The sequence below is a fragment of the Electrophorus electricus genome, chromosome 23 (genome assembly GCF_041902795.1).
Source record: "Electrophorus electricus isolate QZ-2024a chromosome 23, ASM4190279v1, whole genome shotgun sequence".
In the NCBI taxonomy this organism is placed as follows: Eukaryota; Metazoa; Chordata; class Actinopteri; order Gymnotiformes; family Gymnotidae; genus Electrophorus; species Electrophorus electricus.
In genome coordinates, this window is record NC_137519.1 from 16,455,263 (window position 1) to 16,480,278 (window position 25,016).

General features: G+C 39.1%; 1 protein-coding gene across 1 annotated transcript; it reads left to right on the top strand.

Moving 5' to 3' along the window:
- The first annotated feature begins 8,046 nt into the window (after positions 1–8,046).
- vstm2b (V-set and transmembrane domain containing 2B) lies at positions 8,047–21,824 on the top strand. Its single transcript, XM_027022917.3, has 5 exons — positions 8,047–8,715; positions 9,166–9,353; positions 9,953–9,982; positions 10,569–10,965; positions 20,771–21,824. Exons 1-5 carry the CDS (start codon positions 8,643–8,645, stop codon positions 20,857–20,859), a joined length of 777 nt encoding a protein of 258 aa, XP_026878718.2. The 5' UTR covers positions 8,047–8,642; the 3' UTR covers positions 20,860–21,824.
- The last annotated feature ends 3,192 nt before the right edge of the window (positions 21,825–25,016 follow it).

The following is a 25,016-nucleotide window of genomic DNA, read 5'->3' on the forward strand; positions in this document are numbered from 1 at the left end:
GTGAAGGCATAATGTCGCACAGGTGTTTGCACGTGTGTATGTCTGTGCGCGTGTGTGTGTGTGTGTGTGTGTGTGTGTGTGTGTGTGTGTGTGTGTGTGTGTGTGTGTGTGTGTGTTTGTGTGTGTGATAAGAGGGCATGGCCAGTGGTTAGTAAACCAGTGGGGTGGGTCTGTGGATGGAACTGGAGGGTGCAGCAGGGGGCGTGACAGACAGCTTGTGCTGAAGAAAGGATACTTTATGTGTCAAAGACCTGCTGAGTTGGATGTTGCTTCTTTATTTAATTCATATTTTGCTTATTTTTTAGAAAGTCACTGCAAGAGTTTTTTTTTTTTAAGTATTTTGGAAAGCAAGCAATCATTCAAGCAAGTAAAGAAAAAAAGTAACACAAAAAACCCAAACAACTAGAAACATGTTAATGGCAAAAGGTCATAGCTTAGTGTAAATTTTATCTTTTATTTTTGATTATGAAGTTTGATATTCAGGATTCACTGCCCCAGTTTATACCAGGACACGGGTCATTACACACAGACAGCTGGACAGGGCTGTAGAAGGACATCAACCCAGCAGCTGGAACAGTATCTGTGTGAGGAGGAGCAGGAGGAAAACTGCCTGTTCACTACAAAATGATCTCCAGTGGGCTACTGGTGTGGCCAAACTGTCAGAAACAGACCCCATGAGGGTGGCATGAGGGCCCCACATCCTCTAATAGGACCTGTACTCACAGCCGAGTACTGTACAGCTCAGTTGGCCTGGGACTGGGCTGTGAGCACACCGTACTCTTCACACTATTAGCACACCGTACTCTTCATACCATTAGCACCCCTTTCTTTTCACAGGTGAGAGCAGGTTCATACCGAGCACACGTGACAGATGTGATTGAGCCTCCAGATGCTGTGGTGAACATAATACTAACTTGAAATATCATCCTGCATGGTCGGCATATCCTTGGAGGGTCGCCCAAACCTAACCCCAACCCTAACCCAAATCATAAACCCTAATCCTAACCTTAACCCTATCCGAACCATAAACCTTATCCTCACAAAATTCTTCCTGCTGTTTGGAAGGAGAAAGAAATAATCCAGATAATACTGTACAAAGTACATTGACTTCACTGGGCTACTTATATCCAGTACAATGTCTCTTTGTTTGTCTGTCCTTTTCTCCTTATAATACAATTTATTAGGAGGTTCTGGAAATGCAATCATTTAAACACGTAATAACTCAAATCACTTTATATATGGATGAACCATGCAAACATAGTAATGATAATGTTTAAGAGTTCTGGGAACTGTGGTACATGATGTGCAAGAGAAATAGTGGATCTTATATCCATAACTACCTGGGGACAGATTTGAAACCACATTGTGACAGAGAAATAACATTAAATGTCAGTGACTTCCAGTTTCAAATATCTTTGCCAGTTTCAAATATTTTCTGCATTGTTTCATTGAAACCTTGAACAAAGTACATTTCCAAGTTCTAATGAAAATATAATATGATTTAAACGTTCTTACTTTTCAGTTAGAGCTGTATTTCCTGTTATAACAATTTACACACATGGTAGCTGTACAGCCACTATCAGGCCCATGAGGGGGAAGGATAGGCCCAAGTGTGATAGAGAAGCTCTACTACTGATTTTAATAAAGGAAAAGTCTAGTCTATCTCAGTAGAGAGAGTGACCAGTCTTATTTACTTCAGAACAAAAGTAACACAGTGTCTTTCCTGAAATGCCTTAAGACGACGCATTTGAAAATTATTTGTCTTTCTCTTCCTCTCCCACTCTCTGTTCTTGTTTCTCTCACATACACATGCACACAGAGAGAGAGAGAGAGAGAGAGAGAGAGAGAGAGAGAGAGAGAGAGAGAGAGAACAAGTCAATGAGATCATGTTATAAAGACACATACCCAAGCAGATAAATTGATTTCTCTTTTTTTATCCCCTTTCCACCTCAGTCAACCTTAAACCAAACATTCAAACATCCTTCAATGAAATATGAAAAGAGTCAGACATGGTCTGAGAATTGTGCTGCCTGGTATCAAGTAAATAAATTGAATTTGGTGAGGTCACGGAAGGAATACAGAACACCAGGCACCTAAGCAAGAGGAAGTTGTAACCTTGTCGTCTTCCCTGGAGAAAACTATTTCACTTTATAGCACTCATACTTAGCTTAGGAGTGGCAGGGCCAATTTGTCACATTACAATATGAAATTATTTCATTCTAATCAAAAGTCATATCCTTTGTGTTATTCTGTTCTTCTAATAGATCCTATTAAGATGTGCAGATTTGTACTGGGGCCAGTGGAGTTTGAGCATGTTCTTGTCTGCCTCATTGTGGATAATGGAGACAGTTGTACTGACCCAAGGTCAACATGCTTTATACATCTCAAAAGATGATAAGCTTTGAAATGGTTCACTCCCTTCTGGAAATATATTATAATTATCAAGCCAACTGATGAGGAAACTTTCTATAAAGAAAAGCAAGAGAAAACGTGAGACTCACGTGAGACGTGAGCAATAGATTATCGGCACAGTTTCACCCACAGTGTTTTCACTCTCAAATAGTAACCAAAATTACAAGATTGTATTAGGCAAGAAAATCCCTCTTTTAATCAAATGGAGGTAATCATCTTTCTATTTTTGTTTTCTTTTCTTATTGCATTAGGCAAAGAGATATAACACCCCATGTGGGGACAGCCTGTCACAGACTGCTGCCAGTCCCACTGGTCATGTGGAATGGCCCGCCGCATGCAGTGCAACTTCATGTTGTATTATTTGTAACCACACCTCCCTTGTTTGCACACACCTGCAAATGGTTGAATGTGATTGTCTGTATGTATTTAAACCCCTGCTGGTGTGTGTATCTTTGTTGGTCATTGCCTTTGTTCATGTCATTACTGTTAAATGTGTTAATGTTTTGTTTTTTTTCACATTGTCAATGCCCATGTTTGTGTTTATCTTTATCGTTGCATGTGAGTGCCAATGTTGTATGTGTCCTATAATAAATGTTTGTCTATGTTGATGGAGTCTGTTTGTCCTGTTCCTTGCCCTGCGGCACTCAGGACATCACACAGCCTCAATCAAATTTGATTTCTATTTGTTCTGTGTTTAATATAGTCTTAGTTCGTGCATCTAATTCTCTATTAACATGAAATATGCCCATCCTGTCTAAACAGCGAGGACAACAATTAGAGTAAAATCTAAACATAAGGCATAACACAGAAGCCACAACACAGAAGCTGTGATCTCCTCACTGAAGTCTTCCTTAAAGTGTAAATTGTACATTAGACCAGCCATGCAGCCCTAGACATTTACAGTCCATTGTCTGTCTGAAGGAAAAGAAATTAAAGTATATAAGATGACAGCTACTTCATGTTAAGTGGCTGTAATGAGAGGAGCACTACCCCATCAAAACCCTTTATGAAGTATTAGAAGAAGAATATGAACAGCTTGACCAAATTGCTAATATTCATAAAATTTTTTAAAAGTCATCAGCAATCAATTATCATAATTTTATTTACATAAGGCCATAAGAGGCTGTATGATACTGTATGAAGCTTTATAAGGCTCTTTGACAGCTTTTACTAATTGTTTCTCATTATTGAAATCATTTCATGTTAAGAGCTTGAAGAGTTACTTTTCCTTTAAAAGTTTAATAAGGTTGCAATATTTTTGTTCTTGCCAACTGTCTAAATTACCTGAGAACAAGTATGATCATCATGCACGTTCAAACTAAATCCAAACTTTAAATGTGGTTTGTATATATATTATTAAATGTCAAAGTCTATTGTAACTATTTCTATCATTCATGATCCTTGATCCAGAAGGACCCATTTTTAGGTTATTTATAGAAAGTAAAAGAGGTCAAACAGCATAAATGATTCTGCTACCTTAGAGGCATTTCGTGATGTTTACATGGTGACTACATGGTGTCTACATGGTGCCTGCATGGAGAGGTTGAAAACCCTTGAAGTTTCAAGCTGTTTGACTGGTTATAAATGCTGTACTCAACACATTAATATCACATCTCTGAACGCATGAACTTGAGAAAGAGTCATAATTTGTTTCCATAATCTGTAGAAACCTGGGATAAAAACCCTTGAAGAACTTCCTGAGCTGCTGGTGAAGTCATGCATATCTGCTTGTAGTTTCATCATGGACACTGTGAGGAGGCTTCAACAAGCACATCAGAAGGACGTCAGCAGGGTAACCTGAGATAACCTTAGTCTAGACTTCAGCAGCTGAAATAAAACTGAACAGGCAACAGTGAAAGATTGTTTTTCGTTACTGTCTTATTCATAACTGTCTTATTCGTAACTGTCAGACAATGCATGGATGGATCTAATAATGTAAACCAAACAGTGAATGTACTATGAATGTACTGTGAAGGAAGTACAGTCTTAGTAAGAAGAAACTAAGAGTTGTGCCCCTATTCTTAGATAAGGTTTTCTCTTCTTGAAAGATAAACAAATGTCTTCCCATGCTAGATGATTTTCTTTTCATTAGGTTAGAATAAGACAGAATACTAAACTAAATCACTTGCAAATTACATGAAAAATTAAATATTGCACAAATCACTTATTTATCTCACATATATACTAACACTGTAATAAAACAATAATATTAGCAAATAATAATAATTTAAAATAAATTTCATCCCAGATGGATATTTTTATTAAAATACTGTCGCACAGTGCAAACTGTTCCTGGAACAGATGTGAGATGGATACACATGTGTCATTATCTGGTTGGGCTGCAGGACATCCAGAAACTCTCTAATCACAGTCTCTGCTCCTACAGGCAGGTTCACATGATTGTGAACACTCATGAATCATAGCGATCAGTGTTCCAGTCATGCATGCCTGAGTTCAGGTGTTGTTGAGGTGATATGTACACAAGTGCACATGCTGGTGAGGTCCTGCATTCATGTGCTGTGTAGTCACACCACTAACTGGTAGAGGTGATAGACATGTTTCCTTTTTTCCACGATAGGGAACCATCTCCTCTTCTGATCGGTCACTTTGTTGTTGGTAGATCTACAGTCCTGTAAGTCTAACACATAGTGGAATAATTGTAATCATTGACACTGAATTAAGTTTCTATCTGCCTCTCAAAGTGTTTGGTGGTGATATTTGTACATGTGGGTGATTTCTCTTTGCAACATGTCTGTTATTTCTCCCTCCCTTTCTTTATCTACCAGTGTGTGTGTGTGTGTGTGTGTGTGTGTGTGTGTGTGTGTGTGTGTGTGTGTGTGTGTGTGTGTGTGAGAGAGAGAGAGAGAGAGAGAGAGAGAGAGAGAGAGAGAGAGAGAGAGAGAATGTTTTAAACTGTATGCTACATGTGAACTTTTCAATTTCAGAATTATACAGACTGATGGACTCATGAGTCTCATTCACAGTATTTCAGCTTTTGCATGTATCTTTTTCTCCTTTGCCTTTATTCACTCTGAAACATGATCAGGTGTTCTACAAGTTCTTTCAAGACAAACAGTGGAAAAACAAGAACAATTCTGTCGGTTCATTTTCTTGTCTTAATATGCATTCATGGTTGAATTCCTGTCTTATACAGGTGACGATTAATGGCTTGACTCAGATAAAACACCAATCATTTATCATTCTATCAGAACTGTACTGCCCAGCTTGTTTTTAGATTTGAATAGTTGGCTGCTGCTTAGAAAAATAAGATACCTCAATGTTAAAAGAAATATTATGTGTTGATCCAAACAAAATGCGCTTCACCACAGATTTTATGACTTAAAAGAAAAAGAGAAATCTACTTTGTGACTCACTATTGAAGAGAGTGCTTCATTTTAAAAGAAAAACTTCTCCCTTTAATAACCATTTAGGTTCAAGATGACAGAGGAAAAAAAGAGAGCAAATGTCAATGTAAACTTCAGGGTTACCGTTGGCCTCAGGAATCATTTTCAAGGTTATCTTTGGCTCATGAGTCATTTTCAAGGTTACCTTTGGTCTCAGTAGTCATTTCCAAGGTTATCTTTGGCTCATAATCATTTTCAAGGTTATCTATGGCTGGTGAATCATTTTCAAGGTTAGCTTTGGTCTCAGGAGTCATTTTCAAGGTTATCTATGGCTGATGAATCATTTTCAAGGTTACGTTTGGCTCACGAATCATTTTCAAGGTTAACTTTGGCCTCAGGAATAATTTTTTATAATGGGAGTAATTGTTGAAATGTTGTGCTGAAGGCTAAAGATAATCTTCCTGCTAAGAGAGCAAGTCAAAACCATTAAGAACGAAAAGGAGAGAGATCATTTGTATTCCCTCTTTCTCCTTCTTCTGTATCTCATACTATAACTCAAATACTCTGCCTGTCATGGTGTCATTCACTTATTCTCTCTCTCCCTCAGTCCCCTGGTGCTGCAGCACTAATAGGACTGTTAGGGTGAACAAGCAATGCATTATTGGCAGATAGGCAGCTGGGAGGGAGAGGGGGGGGGAGAGAGGGGAAGAGAGGGGAAGGGAGGGAGAGAGAGAGAGGGGAGGGGAGAGAGTGAAGGAGAGAGGGATGTTTTAGTCCTCTACCAGATGAGCAGGGTCAGAACATACAGGTCTGGGAGGCAGAGGAGGCAGAACACTGATATTTACACATATTTACAGAAATCTGTGTGTTTACATAATTCACACTTTTGAAGAAATCTTTATGGTGGCAAAATAATGAGAGACCTCAGTTTCCATAAAATCATATCTAAGACAGCAAATCTATTTCATGCTGAAATGCACATGGAGGATAGAGGATAGGTTCCCAGTTTTGGTCCTACCAACGTTTTTTCCTTAATTCCACCCAGGAAGTTTTGCTACTGTCTCCTCTAGTTTGCTCATTAGGGACCCAAACATGTGTAAAGCTGCTTTTTGACAATGTGTGTGGTAAAAGGTGATTTATAAATAAATTTGACTTGTGAAAAATATGGTTTATTTTTATAAAAATGGAAGACTAGGAACAAAGCCTGAATTAATTCAAGGACATTAGTGAAATATGACATATGAAATATTTTCATTTGTAATTTTTGCTAACCCTCAAATGTTAACCTATATTTAATTGCATAACAAAGTAATTCATCCTTATAGCATTCATCTGGAATTATATTAATCTGTTAGGACATTCTGTCTACTATATTCATCTGGAATCATCTGGAATTATACTAATCTGTTAGGAAATGCAGTCTATAATATTCATCTGGAAGATTTTGGAATTATGTGAATCTGTTAGGAAATGCTGTCCATTAAAAACAAAGCAGCAAGGGAAAAAAAAGTCTAAACAAGTGCAAACACAAGTGATTAAATTATGATTAAGAATAGAATTGTTATTTTGTTATTTTATCACCTCAAATTACTTAATTCATTTAAAGGAGCAATAAGGGGTTTTTTATATACATTATGAAACAGCCATTATACTGACACCTAGTGGCCTGGATGTTTCAGAGAGTCTATTTTGAAGATGGCCGCCTCTATGTGGGGGACCTGCTCTATGGAGCATAAACTGGATCATTTGAGCACTATAAATCACTTTAATTCACTTATGTGTCCTTTACTTCACGAATATTCAAATAATAAATTATCACTTTCATAAATATTGTTTGCTATTTCCAGGAAGTTAAAAATTACATATTGCATACTGCTTCTAGTGAAAGTACAGCCTCGGTTGACTACATGTGGAAATACAGAAAGAGTTAATATCAAAATCTGAACTTTAGATGACTGACAGCTGGCAAAGAAGGCGGTGGCATAGGTAGGAAATTACATTGGGATATTTAAATGCTTCATATTCAATGAAATTACTAAGGTATTCGTGTGATAATTAGTTTGCTTGTTGATCTTTATGAGAAGAAACAACATAAATCACAAAGTTTCTATATTTTTTCAGGACTGGAATTTGACATGCTCGTCAGATCGCGCGGTTTCTCCTCATAGGCTGAGGATGAGGCCGATTTGAGAGGCAGGGAAGGTTGGATCGCTTCCAGAGCTCGTCATTGCTGTCAGTGGTATCGCGCGCGCATGCCACACTGAGCTCGTGGGTTTGGAAATGCCAAAGCGCCTCCTCACTGTTACGCGCTCACACACAAAGCAGAGGTTTCCGGTGGCGCTAGAGGGAACTATCGACTGGTGCTCCTGGTTTAGGTATTAAACATTCCTCTCTTAAAGATAGTGGAAAAATCGTCCTCCAACGCAAAGTGTTGTTTTTCTGGATTGGACACTGGATTGTTTTGTGATGGGAGGTGGAAAAGACTGCCGATATGTTTCCCTTTATGTTGGGGTCAGAGTGAGAATATTTTTCACTGGTGAAGAGAAGTTGCGCCCTGACATGAAACAAATCGGGGAATAAAACAATCTCAGCCTCTAAGGATACTTGCTCAAGAAAACAGTCTACAGAAATTTTGCTGAACATATACGATCGTGCGGAGAAGGGTATTCTAGTCCGCACCTTTGGATTGTACAATTTGTCTGACTGACGCAGCACCGTTTGGAGTACGCTACTCGGGAATTTCAAATCTATAATTAGCATTTTAAGGAAATAAACTATTAATACAAAACCCAAATTAAAGACACAGAATGGAAATGGCAATGAAATAATCTCTGTCTGGTCAAATGACCATTTTCATTCGTTCTCTGATCGAAACCACCGAATGAGATGGAAAAACAAGGACTCGGCGGCGTCCTGTATTATTTCATTCTAAACGCTCCCCTACTATTCTATGTAAATGGTGAGTAAACTTGATCGGTCGTTCTGGTCAGAAGGTTCCAACGTCTCAACCCCGTTGTGTTTCAGAGTGTCTCTAAATACTTTATTTAAAATACTTAAGTTTTCTTCTGTCCTAGGATATTATTTTCTTGTTGACGATCGACCAAATGAGTTGTGTAAAATTTCACAGCGCACACATTCTGTAAATCACCGCTACTTTAGTAGGTATACCATGCTTTTAAAACAAGTTACATATGTAAGCAAGACTGCATAATTATCGAGGGCGACATTTAGATGAACTCTGCACATTTTGTTACTATGCAGCGTGACTGGGAAATAATACACTACTTAGTGTATAAAAAGGAATACAATTTATTTTAATTATTAAAACCCCACAAAGTGTTACGTGTTATGCGCGTTTTCGAATTCGCAGCGTTCGCAAGTAACGACAGTCTTCGCTTTTCTGCCTCAGCCACTTTTACCGAAGTGCCAAAGGATGTGACTGTGGGTGAGGGCGAGGACATTGAGATGCCGTGTGCTTTTCGGGCTGTCGGAGCCTCCCCGTTCTCTCTGGAGATCCAGTGGTGGTACCTCCAGGAAGCAGCCCCAAGAGAGCTGGCACAAGAACTGCAAATTAGCGCCCCAGCTAACAGACCTAAGGTAATTCGTTTTTATTTAACGAAGAACTGGATAAATCTGCCATTAGCGTTGCATCTCTAAGACACATAGAGAACGAGTGGCGCCAAGAATAATGATCACCGTTCTATTGTGCCACGGCCGAAGTAGGATGCGACAGGGCTTGGTGTGCGTCAGCCGAGTCTTTGATAGATTTGTGTCATATGTGGTACCAATTAACTGAACTGACGCGATCCAATGTAAATATTGTGTATTTTGCACCATGGGTGGGCGTGAAGGGGAGTCCTCTCACGCGTACTACAAAAGCCACTTGTTGGGTTTAAAAGCAAGTGCAGGATACGTCCAATGCCAAGTCGATAGAGATAATAAGAGCAACACCATGGGGTACTTCTGTAATGACGAAGATATGTGTAGAATGTCTAGAACTAATGGGCTTAAAACATATATTCAACAGTCTTATAATCACTTCCAAATTACGGCTCAGATGAGAGCTGGGGATTTTCAACTGTTGCTGTCCATGCAACTCCTGCCGCTAAGTGCTTTGTAGTAGCTCAGAGGAAAGAAGCTTGAAAAAAGAAAATATGAGATCTGAAAGCTTCATACGTTGTTTTAATTTGTTATAGGTTGCCCCAAGGGACGCCACAAAAATAAGCGTAAGTATTTAAATCAAATAAGCATTAATTAGCTGTGACCGTCCTAAACAGATATTGTTTTACTAAACATCTCGCTAAAGCATCCAGGTTAATTTGGAAATAAGTGTGTAAGATGTGATGTTACAAATGGGTTTAAATATGAGAGAAACTGGTAAATGAAATGTTTTAACTTGATCCCGTAACTAATCATTCCAAAGGGAAAAAATCAGTTTATGTTTTAAATAGATAAACAAATCTTTGACTCAGTCCATTTGCAGATTCTGCAACAAACATTTTATATAGATAACGCAAATGAGAATCACGGGGTTCAGATAACTGACTTTTAAACAGGTCCATGAATCATTGCATTTACATGAAACGCATGTAAATGTATTGACAAACCCCGTGCAGATCTCTATTTTGCAAATAATTTCTCCTTACATTCATCTTTATACTAAATCAGAACAACAAATCGGCCATGTTGTATACGGAGTGCTGTGAAAATTTATGAAAACAGACAACCCTCACTCTAATGTCCTCTAGCGGTTTCAGTGACGTTATTTTAACGTTTGCCTGCTTCTCCATTTCCTTTTTACATAATAAACAGACCGTGAGAGTGCAGGGAAACGCCATTTCTCACAAGCTCAGTCTGTCCAACGTGCGTAAGGAGGATGAAGGGGTATATGAATGCCGTGTTTCGGACTTGTACTCTGACGAAACTCAGGAATACAAGGTCCAGGCCACTCTACGCGTGACGCCGCGCGAAGGCATGGTGGCTGAAGAGGCCGTGTCTCATATCCAAAACCGGTGGTCACTAAGGAATAGCAACACTGCAGCGGGTGGCCGGGCCACTTCGGAACCAGGCCATGGAAAGTCCCGCGTGCCTCCGCTGGGCGGTATTGGCCCTGCTCCTGCATCAGTGACAACAACCGCCTCTGCAGCAAAGTCTTCGGCGTCGCCTCGGCCGGGTAATGCGTCAATTCTCAGACAGCAGCACGGAGCCGGTGAGTGGAAGGGCAATAGTGACACCCAGTGGTCAAGAAAACAAAAACTGGTCTAAATTCAGTCGTAGCTTTTGTTCTGGTTTTGTTTCAGTACAAAGTCTCAGTGGCAGTTTGTACTGATAATCTCTGCCTTTGAATTTACTTCTGAATACACTTTTATATGTATTGTAGTTGTATGTATACATGTGCATGCACATGTGTGCGTGCGCACGCACACACACACACACTCACACACACACACACACACAAACACAGAAGCAACAAACACACCACTGACTGGTAAAGTATGTCCCTGTATAAATACATTTTGCAGTCTTTGTTGGAACCTCCTGTGCCATATCTAGACTCTGTGTGCTGACACAGTAGCTGGGCTGGATAAAAACTACATGCATGTGCCTGTCCAAGTATTTGCGTGTATGTGTGACCTTCACTATCACTTTGTCAGAGTGTGGGCAGAGGTGTGTAAGAGGGATATCTCTCATGCAAAGATTACAGTGTCTCTGTCTGTGGCCAGGAGCTCAGAGCTCTTTTTCTGGGGAGATTACTGGAGGAACTCCCAGCATGGGTTAGTGAAGGAACCCCCACTATGGGTTATTGAAGGAACTCCAGCATGGGTTAGTGAAGGAACCCCAGCATGATGACACCTGTAGACATGGGAGTAGTACAGTAATCATGAGATCTTAAACACAGTGAAACACAGCTCCAGGACGATGTTTAAAATCAAACACAGCTACAGGAGGATGTTTACAGAGCAGTCATTCACAGCTACAGCAGAATGCTCACAGACCAGGTACCTGTGCTGCAGGTGTTCTTTAAATTGCTTGTGATGGTCTGTTGGAGAGGTGGAAGGATTAGTCTTGTAGCCATCATAGTGATGTAAGAGATTATGAAGACTGGACTCACATTTATGGTATTGAGCTGATGCTTTTATCCAAAACAACTTACAATGATGACTGAGCACAACTTGAACAGTTAAGGGCCTTGTGCAAGGGCCAAACAGAGGCTCCTTGGTGGTGCTTGAACTGACAACCTTCCAATTACTAGTCAAGTACCTTAGCCACTGAGGTACCACTGCCCCAGGCTGGGCTTGTGCTGACTGAACATTTTTAATTATAACACTGGAGTATTTGACCTGGCTGGGTTTTTCATGAACCCTGGAGGCTTAGAGACTAACGATGAAATTACAGAAAAGTGCATGATACTCTGTTTCTTCTGGAAGTTTGTATAACTCCTGAACTTACAACCATAGACAAACTTGTCAGGCCTGCTATGTAATGGTAGTGTCTGTAATCCAAACATTTATATGGTTGTGACAGCTTGGATAGGATTATGAAGACACTGGTATATTTTAAAGTAATCGTAACATAAATAGTACACAAGCATTGTAATTTTGTCATTAAAATAATAAAGTGACACATAAAACAGTTGTATGTATCTACATCCTGTTAAAGCTAAACTGCTTTTCAATGAAAGAGAAAATGTTTGACTTTTTAAATGTTTCTGCACATCAGATGTTAATTATTTAATTGATCGTTTGCCAGGTGTTTATTATGATTGGTTCATTTGATTTATTAATTGATTTTAGTAGGATGTTAGGCAGACATCAGATACTGTTTAGTTGAAGCAATATTTGGGCTGTTTATTAGTATCCAGGAAATTTTACAGAACATGTTCACAGTATTTCTGTCTGCTAACATGTGGCTTTTTAGCACTCTAAGGTAAAGCAGCAGAAATACATTTCTTTTTGTTATCAACTTATCATGATGTTGCCATGCATATTAATGTAATTTTCCAAGTAAAAAATCAATAAACTCCTTAAAGACTAAAAATGCTAAAAGAAGGATTACCAGCAAGCTCTTATTATTGTGAATATGATATAATAAACACCTACAGTTTGTTGCTGGGTATTTAAATAACAATTAAATATTTTCCAACATCATTACACAGAGTAAATTTAGTTCAGATGTTACCAGATGTATAGGGAGTTGTTTGGATCCAATCCAGTGATCTTGCTGAGTGTGTGTGTGTGTGTGTGTGTGTGTCCGCGTGTGGGTGCGCCTGCCTGCCAGTATGCCCAGCCAATTCTGTCTTCAGTGCAATAAGACATGGGGGCAGTCATTTGGCAAGCATGCTGGACATTAGCTGGGCCGACACTGTTCCTTCATGTTCATGTGTCTGTCTCTGTCTGTCTAGCTCTATTATGTATTAGAGTAAAAGATAAACATTCATAATATTTGTCCTCAAATAGAAAATATGGTAGATTCACTAGTCTATAACCAGGGCCATAAATGTTGCTTGGTTGGATATACATCAGCTGTATTTTTAAATAAAGTGTCTGTATATTCATAGACTGTTAGCTCCTGGGTGTGTCTTCTTAATAGAACAAAACATTGTAATAATGTCTTCTTTTTGTTCTTTATATGGGTGATTTTGAGTATATGTTTAATAGTGTAATAGTGTTTAATTGTTTAGCTGTGTCATTTTATTCATTTGTTTGTTTTCTGGCTTGTTTTTTTGTAGTTATATTCACTGATAGTGTTAGAATGTATGTTAATTCCTGTATGCTTTGCTGGTGTGTTGAAAAATGTGTCCCTGACTTCATGCAGCTTTAGTTTCAGTGAGACAATGCAGCTGCACAGTGACTGGTGTGAAGAGAAATGTGTATATATCTGCCTGTTCATTCAGGGTCAGTCATATTCATTTGGTACTATCCAGTAGCATCTATGTAAGCTGTCATTTTTTATATTTCCCCAGCTAAATCAAATACAGCAAGGGCCTTCCTCACACTTCAGCACTGACAGAAAGATAGAGTGTTTGTCATAGTTTTGTTTTTGTTTTTTTTGTTTGTTGTACTCAGGCAAACACGTCAACATATTTGTCATTGGATGGTGAAGGTTAAAGAGCAGTCTGCAATGTTTGAAAAATTACTACTCTCCATTGTGGCAACAGTAACAGTGTTTGCTGAAGAAAACGAGAAAATATGCTCCATCAAACACACACACACACACACACACACACACACACACACACACACACACACACACACACACACACACACACACACACACACACACACACACACATAAGTCTTTCCCTTTTTGCCTCTCTTGGAAACATGTGCAACTGTTGTTGTTCCCTGCTGGGTCATCTCACTGAGTGACAGGATCAATTAATATATAATAAAACAATAACAAGTAATAAAAATAAGAAGAATGCAGGGGTGCCCTTGAGCTGATAACCCTAACCCTCACTGCACTCTAACCTCACTACTCCCTAATCGTCACCCTAAACTTCACTGCATCCTAACCTTCACCCTAACTTCACCCTAACCTTTACCCTAACCCTCACTGAACCCTAACCTTCATCCTAACCCTCACTGTACCCTACCCTCTCTGCAACCTAATCTCACTGCACCCTAACCCTCACTGCACCCTAACTTTCACCCTAACCTCATTGCACCCTAACCCTCACTGCACCCAAACCTTCATCCTAACCCTCACTGCACACTAACCTTCACCATAACCATAACCATAACTGCACCCTAACCTCACTGCTTCTCTGCACATTGCAGTGGGCCTCTTACTGCATTTGTTGTGCCATATTTGTGCCAAAATGCCCTTTTTAGCAAAGAAAAAACTTTTGTTTGTCAAAGGTTTGTCACGAGCTGATACTCTCCTGGTTTGTTCATTTCTCATTTCAAAGTGGTCGTGCAAAATGTCTTTGTAGGAACTTTAGGAATCATGATTAAAAAAGATGATTTGTGATTTTCCATAATTAACCTCTTAATTGTAGTCCAAGGAATAATTCAAGAAAGAAGTGTTTTGGTGAATCTTGGCAAATTTGTCTAACAAGTAAATTGTATGCTTAACTGCTAAATGTTGTGGGACAGAGGAGTGGAATAACGCTTGCTAAGGATTGTCAAGATTGAGAGATAAGATTGTTTCATGCTCCCTATTAAACAGGCTTCCAAAGCCTTCAATTTAGAACCACACTTTGGGTAATGAGGGGTGGGATCTTTCTGTAAATTCACATTCAGAAACAGGAATATTTGAATGTACCTCTGACCTCTAGAGCAACTGGCCCATAGTGAGGTGTGAAACCCTAATCGTAATCCTAGTGAGGTGTGAGAGGGGGCCCACCTGTCCTAGGCATTCATTAGTCTTATGAAACATGTTGTTTTACAAAGTAGAAGAGGACAATACCACATTCTTTCAAGGTGACCTTCACTATACAATGTTGCATGCTACATAAGCCTTGACATCCCTTCAGTTTGTTCTTTCTTTGCTTCTGACATCTTTTTGTTTTTTAAAGGGATGTGTTTATTCTGTATAATATTTGGCAAGTATAACATTGAGTACAATATCAATGGTCTGCTAAAATAATTTCATGTGTTTTTGTATATTTAAGTATAATAGGTTTTCAGTTATTAGTAAACAGTGACTTCATGATTGTGCATTACAATCTGGAGGACATTTTCCAGTCATCCAAGGACTGGCGGAATGAACCTAGGTATTAAAGGAAGTCCAGTCACATGGAAGTCCAGTCACATTGACTTACATTTTATTTCTGTCTGGAAATAAAAACAACAATTTAATCATAAGTGCACCAAGTTCAGCAGGTGGTAGACTGGCAGACTGTGGAGCTGGCAGGAGTGCTTTCACACTACCTGATGAGCCTTTTGCAGTTGCTGGTCTCCTCTGAGAGTGTACATTCACTGTAAGCATTTGTGCTTTCTCACTGCGTGCAGTGTGGCTGTGTGGGAGGTCTCTGGGTGCAAGTGTTAATTGTTTCTTCTTGGCTTTGCTCATTCTGGGCCATTGAGCTCAGTATTACAGATACAGCTTGCAGCAGGGAAATCAAAGACTGCCTCTGTCTCCATCTAGCTTTTGTTTGGCAGAGTTACTGCAAGATACATAAAGAGAGAAAATTATAGAGCAGAGAAGAATCAAACGATGGAGTGGGTGAAAGAAAGGAACATGGCGAGGAATGGAGAGGATAACGACAGAGAGCAGCAGCTCTAATAACACTGTAGAGGAAGAGAGGGGGTGTAAGGTTGAGAACAGGGAGGAGATGCATCTCTGTAACCCTGGACATGGTGCAGCTGCTGGGCTACCATCGGAAACAGAGGGACCTCTTATGACACCCGGAAATCTGGGGACTAGCCTTCGTTTAATCATTAGTCTTTACATGACAGTATGCAAACCATGTACCTGTTAGCCAGATAACTAGTATGAATGTGCGCTAGTAAATGTGCAGAGTAGGAAATTCATTACTTGGACTATGACTATGTAAAATATGGGATAAAAACAGTGTTTAACAGACCTCAGCTTCTAGCTGGTAAGGTACAAAAGAAAGAGATTTTCTCCTTGGCCCCCAGTGTAACACATCCATTATTTTTATCGATCCAAATATATAAATGTTGGAAATAAAACATACATTTTAGTTGCAGTGATGGTTGATATCTTTTCTTTGCAGTATTTTCTGATGACTTTCTAGTATCACCTTTGCAGACCAGATAATGCAATTCACAATATGATTTTCTGTGAGGTGTGTTCCTCGTTATTATTTTAATTCTTATTATTGATAATATTATTTCTGTTGTAGAACAAGCTCATATCTATGAAGTTTTTTTCTACCCCCACTGATGTGCACATCTCACAGAGATCAGGGTAATCAGGTCACCACAGTCACATTGGCACTACTCCATCACAAATGGTCTGTTGTTCAGGATTGTAAATTGGTGTCATACCGTCAGCTGTGATTTGGGTTGGTGATGCCACTATGCGGTAACTTTTAATTGGTCAATGGTGGCAAACTCTGTTCTTAATGAAGATGAGACTTAAAGGGGTCTGGGCCTGGGGGTGGAGGGTTTTAGGAGGAGAGTTGGAGTGCAGGTGAGGGTGGAGGTGGATCTGAGGGTGGAGCTGAGTGGAGCTGGTGGACTAAGGAGTTAAACTTGGAGAAATCTCGACCTGGGTCTTTCTCTCTTTGTTTCCCTCACTCTCCCTCTCTCGTCCTCTACCTTTCTCTCTCAATCTATTAAGTAACATTCATATAGTATTTTAAATGTTGCATTTTTGTTATATATAACGTGTGTTCCCTCATTACAATATGTGTCAAATTATATTGTGTAACTAATTGGCTTGTACGGTGAGGATAAAACCTGCTAACTTAAATTCACATGAAATTCAGCTATCCCATAACTTCAGTGTAAATGCTTAAGTACTCACCAATCTAGATTGAAGAACCAGTGCTGTGGTGCATTTGGGAGGCTGCATTTTTAGGCACCATGAGTTCCTCCTTAGATGAAGGCTATCCCATTTGGAAGGCAGCAGAAGTCAACTGTCTTCTAACGCTATGACTCTGTTATGATCTTAGACTTTATTAGGACCTTACAATGACCTGATTATGACCTTATTACTGTTCAACAGCTGAGCGTTCCATTGCTTCATTTTGATAAAATGGACATCAAGAATACATTTACAAATGTAGCTGTTTTTGTTATTCTTTCATTGTGTACATTTACATTTTTAGTTGATTTATTTTGATGATTTTTGATGATCATATTTAGTCATGCCAATAGTTAAATTTAGACAGACAGCATTGTTAAATTGTTAAATTGCATGGTAATGGGATTAGATAGCTAGTTAGTGTACTTGTTCACCCAGATTCAAAGTATTAACCTTAATTGTTTAACTTATTCAGTGTTAAGTAGTGTTATTTTCATATGTGAACCTTGAATGACACTAGTAAACACGCCTATAATGCGATATGATGCGATACACATATTACACATATTATTACACAGATTACACATATTACACATATTCTCATAACTGATGCTGGGCTCTACAATAGAACTCGCTTTTTCCATTTGTTAATTATAATTTAGACACTTATAATTTACAAACATATATTTTTGTTTGTTTTTGCTTCTTTCTACAGTGGAAGTAAGTATGAAATAATTCATTGCAAGAAATCTGTATAATTAGAATATTATTCAAATTGCATCTTAATGTTGCATATATTCATGTTACCAAAATCACCTTAAATCAGCCAAGCTGAAACAGACCAGTTCCACTCCTCAGCACCACCATGGGGTGTATTTGCCAGACTAGGGTTAGGGTTACAGTTAACCCTAACTCTCAGCACAATTATGAAGTGTGTTTATGGTTCAGGTTAGGGTTACGGTTATCCCTAACTCTCAGCACAATCATGGGGTGTATTTAGGGTTCAGGTTAGGGTTACGGTTAACGCTAACCCTCAGCACCATTGCAGGGTGTGTTTCTTATACTTTGCCCACACAGGTGGTGTATAGCTATTTGGTATTGCTTATTCACAAATAGTTTAGAAATCTTAACCTAAGCACCATCAGCTGTACTGTCTAAGTGAATATTGGCACCTTTTTAACAACCATTGTGAGAGCTCATGTCATTGAATAGCTCTTTTTAAGCAAAATTATCAAGGTTCTTAGTAAACATTAAAATTGTAATGATGTGATTTATGACTTCAATGTGGCAGATGCCATTAACAAAACTGACAAATCCTTGGATGTTTTGATTATATTCATGACTAAATGTGTTTTACATTGCTTAAAGCTACATTACACATGATTTTCAATTAAAGCTTGGTTTTACCTAGTATTATAGTTTAATACATAACCCCAACCCTCAACCAAACATTTAGTAACAAACACACACAGACACACACACACATGTATTGAATCCAGCTGTATTCAACTTTATCATGTTTCTACACAGAAGGACATTGAAAAATGGTTGTAACTTAAAGCATGGAACACATATGTGCACCGATGATATAATGGTATAACATGGTAAATATAATCGTGAACTGTGAAGTATTTTATTTCTTGCCATGCGAAAGTACAGTACCCTCCAAGACTTTTGGTTTGAGCTTTTTGTGCTTGCCAAAGATAAGTTTGGTAAAGATGAGTTTGGAATTGATGGGTTTGGTATAGATGAGCTAACATGGTTTACATGGCTATTTTGAGAATGGTCTTCTACCCAAATAACATCTGCTCAGCAATGGCTCTCATGGTCAGATGACCAGCAGTGAACACTAGAAGGTGGCTGTCAAACTGTCCAATGATTGGGCAACAATACGTAACACCTAAAATGTATATAAAATATAAAGAGAGCTCCAGGATATTCTCACACACTTACTCATACTGGTATGTCATCAATATGGTGAAATGTTGATATGGTGAGATCCCTGTGAGATGATATGGTGAGATCCGTGTGAGATGATATGGTGAGATCTCTGTGAGATGCTGATGTGGTGAGATCTTTGTGAGATGGTAAAATGGTGAAATATCTGTGAGATGTTGATGTGGTGAGATCTCTGCAAGATGTTGATGTGGTGAGATCTCTGTGAGATTGTAATATGGTGAGATCTCTGTGAGATGGTGATATTGTGAGATCAGCAGCACATGGAATAGTTCATCAGGCATTCGGAAATGTTACAGAGACTGTGTACCAAATTACTGTTTGTTCCTTGAATTATATAATAGATTATTAAGAGGAAACAAAGTTTAACATCCATTTGTATTGGTCTGACAGACATGGGTGTAGTCTAGCTGTTATAGGCATTTGGGCCACTAATGACTGCTGATTCGTTAACTACTCTGTTGATGTGTTGTGATTATGTTAGAAACATAACTGTACACCTTAATCTGATGGGCTAGGTTAGGTTCAAACACTAGAATAGACAGATTTGCTTTTTTGTTTAAGTTGTGAGAACATTTTAATTGTCAGAATGTAGTGTTTGATTTAATGAAAATGACATAAAAAGAGTTATTGTTCAGGAAACTCAAGATTTGAATTAGAGTAAAAACCTGGCAGGTGATGTGTGATTGACAGCTGGATATAGAGCCACCTGTGCTGGCCTTGTTCCCTGTTTACACATTAACATCATAACAGCAGCAGGAAAACTGGGAGGATGAATATTGCAGCCAGTGGAAGGAAATAAAATCCTTTGGGTTTGTGTGGAATAAAATTCTGTCCATGCTGCTGTGTTTCATCTGATTGTGGAGAATACTAAGTTGGAGCCACAGGAAATTCACCACTATAGAAAACAGACACTTGTTTCATATTCTAAAACTCAGGACTGCTTCAGGCCTGCTAAGGAATCACTAATTGCTGTGTGTGTGTATGTGTGTGTGTGTGTGTGTGTGTGTGTGTGTGTGAGAGAGAGAGAGAGAGAGAAAAAGTGAGAGAAAAGACAAAATGAAAGACATAAGTGCACACACACAGAGCTGTGTTAACTGTCCTAATGTGTTCAACTGACACATGTTTTTATTTGTTTGTGTGTGTCCAGCTGCGCTTTCATATTTAACACTGTCTTTACTGTTTCTCATAGTGTCAGGGCCCGTGCTCTCTGTAAATCTGTGAGAGAGGAAATGTCAGGCCGGCACACACAGAGACAATGTGTCTCATGTAACCACTGGTGTTCCTTATAGCCTCAGAGCAGAAGCCAAGCCTGATTTACAGCATTGCCATGGGAACCTGCCACCATTTTGTGGCAGCATTGAGCTCCCTGCTGGGTGTGATAGGCAAGACAGGAGTAACATGGCTGGAAGATGGGGAACAGCCATGCTGGTGACAGGAAATACTGAATCTGAAGGAATAAATAGCCACAGAACTTTTTTTTTCCTTTCTTTTCTTCCCCACACCTGTCTGCAGATGCTGTTTATTATTGATTTAAAGTATAAAAATAAAATATTAAGTATACTAAATTTTTACCTTTTGAACTAATTGTCATTTTCTATGCTTTTGTTGATATTTAGGTTCTGGAACCATGGCAACCACTGAGCCCCTCCTCTACATAACGCTGCTTGTCCTGCATAAGCTCATCCCTTTCTTGATTGCCAACTAAAAGACACCAAACAAACAACAACTACCAGTGTTTTCACTTTATGTACCAAACAGCAAAGGGAAAAATAAATGAAAAAATAAATATATATACTATTATGGCACATCATCAAGGATGGAATACAAGAAATTGTTCAGCGAAGTGACTTGGGAGAAAATAGTCATATGAACAATGAGAAGGACATCTCAGACTTGAACTCACAGAAATTTGCCTGGGAGTTGAATGCTAAATGGACTGTATGAGAAGCATGACAAAAATATATATTAAAATGAGTCTACGTGAATTAGAGCTTCACATTTGTGTCCTACACACAGCTGACATCCTCAAAACACTGCACCTATTTCCAAACACTGGCCTCTGCCCTGCAGAATTAATGGCCTCTTCATTTATTTTTCAGTGGAGTTTAAATTCCTGTAAAATCTAATTTTGAATTTTTATCTTAATGACTTTTCTTAACATACAAGGGATCCATTCTTCTGTGACCATTTGAGAATGAAGTTTTGATTATATTTGTATTGGTTCCACCTTTAACAAAAAAAAGCAGTAGACATAATTTGTTAATGTTTGTTTTATTTATTTTGCTATTTATTTTATTATTATTTTTGTGTCTTTATTTATTTTGCATAAGCTGTTTAAAAGTCTCTCATGGTCTCATTTCCAAGTTGGTGATGAAGCTTGTCTGTGTCGGCGCTTTCTACTGAGATTCTGTGTAATCCTGTATTACATCTCATCAGTTTATGAATTCTACATGAGTTTTGTTTATTTATTTGTTTTTCTCCACATGTATACAAATGCGACCTTATATATTTTGATCAAATAAGGCACATGTTTCCATAGTTGTTGTTAGTCACCTTCAATAATGTTTATTTTTATTAAAGATATGGTGATCAAGTTAAGACATTCATTTATATAAAAAAAAGTATGTTGCCAACACAAGTTGAAATAAAGATTGTTTCTTTTTAATAAAATTTGTTCTCTGAAGTCTTATTTTTAAAATTGTAAGGTCATAATGAGCATGTTTTTTAAATGCCACATACAAAGAGTTGCAAGTAAGCTGGGCTTGATTAGAGTGTGGTTGCTTTCAGACTATGAGTGTCTGAGGGTATGTGAATGGGGTTGCTTTGTGTGAGAGCATTGTGATTGTGGCAGACTGGGCACATTGAGACTGTGACTGTGGGTGACTGGGTGGACTGTGACTATGAGTGATTAGGTTCAATTTCAATGTGGGTGACAATTGTTGCATTGTGAATTTGGGTAACTGAATTTGAGTTTAGCTAATTTACATTTACAGCATTTAGCTGAAACTTTTATTCAAAGCAACTTACAGTTATGACTGAACACAAGGGTTAAAGGTGTTGCTCAGGAGCCCAACAGTGGCAGTGGTGGGACTTGAACTGGCAACCAGTACCTTAACCACTGAGCTACCACTGCCCCCTTGTTTTGTGTGGAATAAACCACCTTGTGGGGTTAATGTGGTTGACTAGTAATCAGAAAGTAATCAGAAGGTTGACAGTTGAAGCTCCACCACTGCTAAGTTGTCATTGTTGGGCCCCTGAGCAAGACCCTTAACTCTCAGTTGCTCAAAGTGTAGTCAGTTGCTTGGGATAAAAATGTCAGCAAAATTCCATAAACATATTGTACATTTGACTGTAGCTGCATTATTACTTGGAAGTACTGTGACTGTGAATGCATTATTATATATATATATATATATATATATATATATATATATATATATATATATATATATATATATATATATATAAAAAAAAATATGCATTCACATACATAATACTAATATATATATATATATATATATATATATATATATATATATATATGCCTTAAGCACTGATAGTGACCGTCCGCAAGTACCTTTGGGCAGCTGCTGAGGAGATGTTCCAAAGAGCCTCTTCCGGAACAAAGGAGACAGGTAGATGTCTTGTTCTTTCCCCAAGCATGGAGGTTTGCTGGGCTTAGCAGGGCATCGTACACCGCCTGCAGGAACCGGACACGATGGAAGTCTGCCTGCATGATGTTTGACCAGGAAATCCTTCGCTGAAGTATGTTCTCCCACCTAGTCCACACTCACTGTTGCCGGAGTCCCACCACCCTGCTGACACCTGCTCGGATCTCTTCCTGGAGTAGATGGTGTCTCTCCTTGCCCTGGGGTTTGCTGACCTGGGTCTTTGGGAAGTAACCCAAGCCCACTCTGCCCATCCACAAACTACCAACCAGTGCCTTTTGTCTGATGCGAGACTCTGCCACCTCCACTTCCTTTTCAGCCTACCATTTCCTTCCTGTCCTCACCTCAATGCCAGCTGATGACACTTTACAGTCTCTGGAGTCCCTGTATTGTATGACTTCTCTTGTGCATGCAACCCCAGGTATTTTGACCCCTACACTATGTCACATTAACAAAGTCACCTACAGGATCAAAGTGCCTGTGGATAGCCATGTGTCTCCCTGCTTAAGCCAGTCATGCCAGGGTCCACTGACCAACCTTCCTGCCAACCCTCCTCCACCACGGGATGTGGGACATGAGTGTATGTACACCATTAGTTCTCTGCTGACCTCCAGGAGAATCAAGGAGTGCCTGTAGGTTGACTGGTAGGGCTATAAACCAGAGGAAAAAAACTGGGTTTGGCCAGCCAGATCCTTCACCTGGAACTTGTGTTGTATTTCCACTGCATCCATCCCTCTAGACCCTTGCAGGGGGTATCACTTATCAGTCAGCATCCAGACAATCATAGGGCATAGGCCACCTGCATGAGCTCCAATCACAGAGCCTGATCACCCCATACCTAACAATCCCTCCAATCACACCCCTGCTCACCATCTGATTTCTAATGGGCAACTGCACACACCTGTTCGCTATTACATCGCTCCCTACATAAACTCCTCTTGTCTTTCACTTTGTGCTTTGCATTTGCCTGCTCAGACTAATGCGCTCACTCTCACAGAGAAGTTATTTTACTTTTGCTTGCATCTCATTTCTATTGCTGACACAATGTTGCAATGGTTAATGATACATTAAAATTAAGTGTGACCACAACATCTTTTGTGAGTAGAATGACAAAAATAAACCAAATTATATTTAATAACAGTGTGAGCAGAATAGGACATATACCTTTGTCCTCTTGTGTAAATGTGATTTATTCAGTATTAATTTCTGCTTCCCTCTCTGTGATTTTGTCATTAAATTAAAAAAATAATAATTTTATTACATTTTTAAGTATTTAGTTATTGGTGAATTATTCTTTTTGGCCCCTGTGATATTTGGAGTGAGGTCATAAAAGGTTGCAAGTAAAAGAGAAAAAAAGATTATCTGACTTCAAATGCACCCTGTGACTGAATTATAAATTGTGAATTATGACTGTGACTGAATTATTGATAAATCTCCCATGATCTCCCAAGACACCAGATCTGTAATACTGTTTCATTCCTACCAGTGCCAGGCTATGAAAAAGACTGCATTACTGAAGCAGCTGTGGCCCTCCTCAGGCATCTCCTGACAGAAAGCCAGCAATGTGGCCCTTCCCAAGTGTGGCCCATCCCCAGTGTGGCCCTTTCCCTGTGTCCCCAGACAGCTTTGCTTGATCTTTGCCAGCAGATCAGCACACCAGCATCACTTAATCAGTCCAATGTGTCACAGTAAGGCATAGCAGCTGATAGCTCTTTAAAACCTCTGCTCTGCCACTCTATCCGCTGTGCCTGACACAGCTGATAAATGGCAAATTCACTGTTTTCACCAGAACAGTGATTCCTTTTGGAGACATAACAGGCCGAGCCTCCCTCATTCATGCATTCCCTCTAGCAACTGCCTTTCACTCACTCCAACATGGACAATGAAGAGTTATCTCGAGCTTACCAGAATAAATAACTTTCAAATGGATCAAACGGGAAAAACAAAGTGCTTACCAAGCCATTGCCTGCACTGCCAGCATTTTTCTTTTTGTGACCTGCTGCCTACAGCCCCTTCCTGAAGGCCCCTTCTCCCAATCAAATTAATGAGCACTTGACAAGGACATTTATATGTGTTACACAAGATCCAACAAGGCTGAGAGTTCTCTCAGCATAATTGTAAATCATCTTTTATAAAATAACACCAGTGCTTTACTTCACCATTTACATCCCCACCTGGAGTGGACAGTGACATC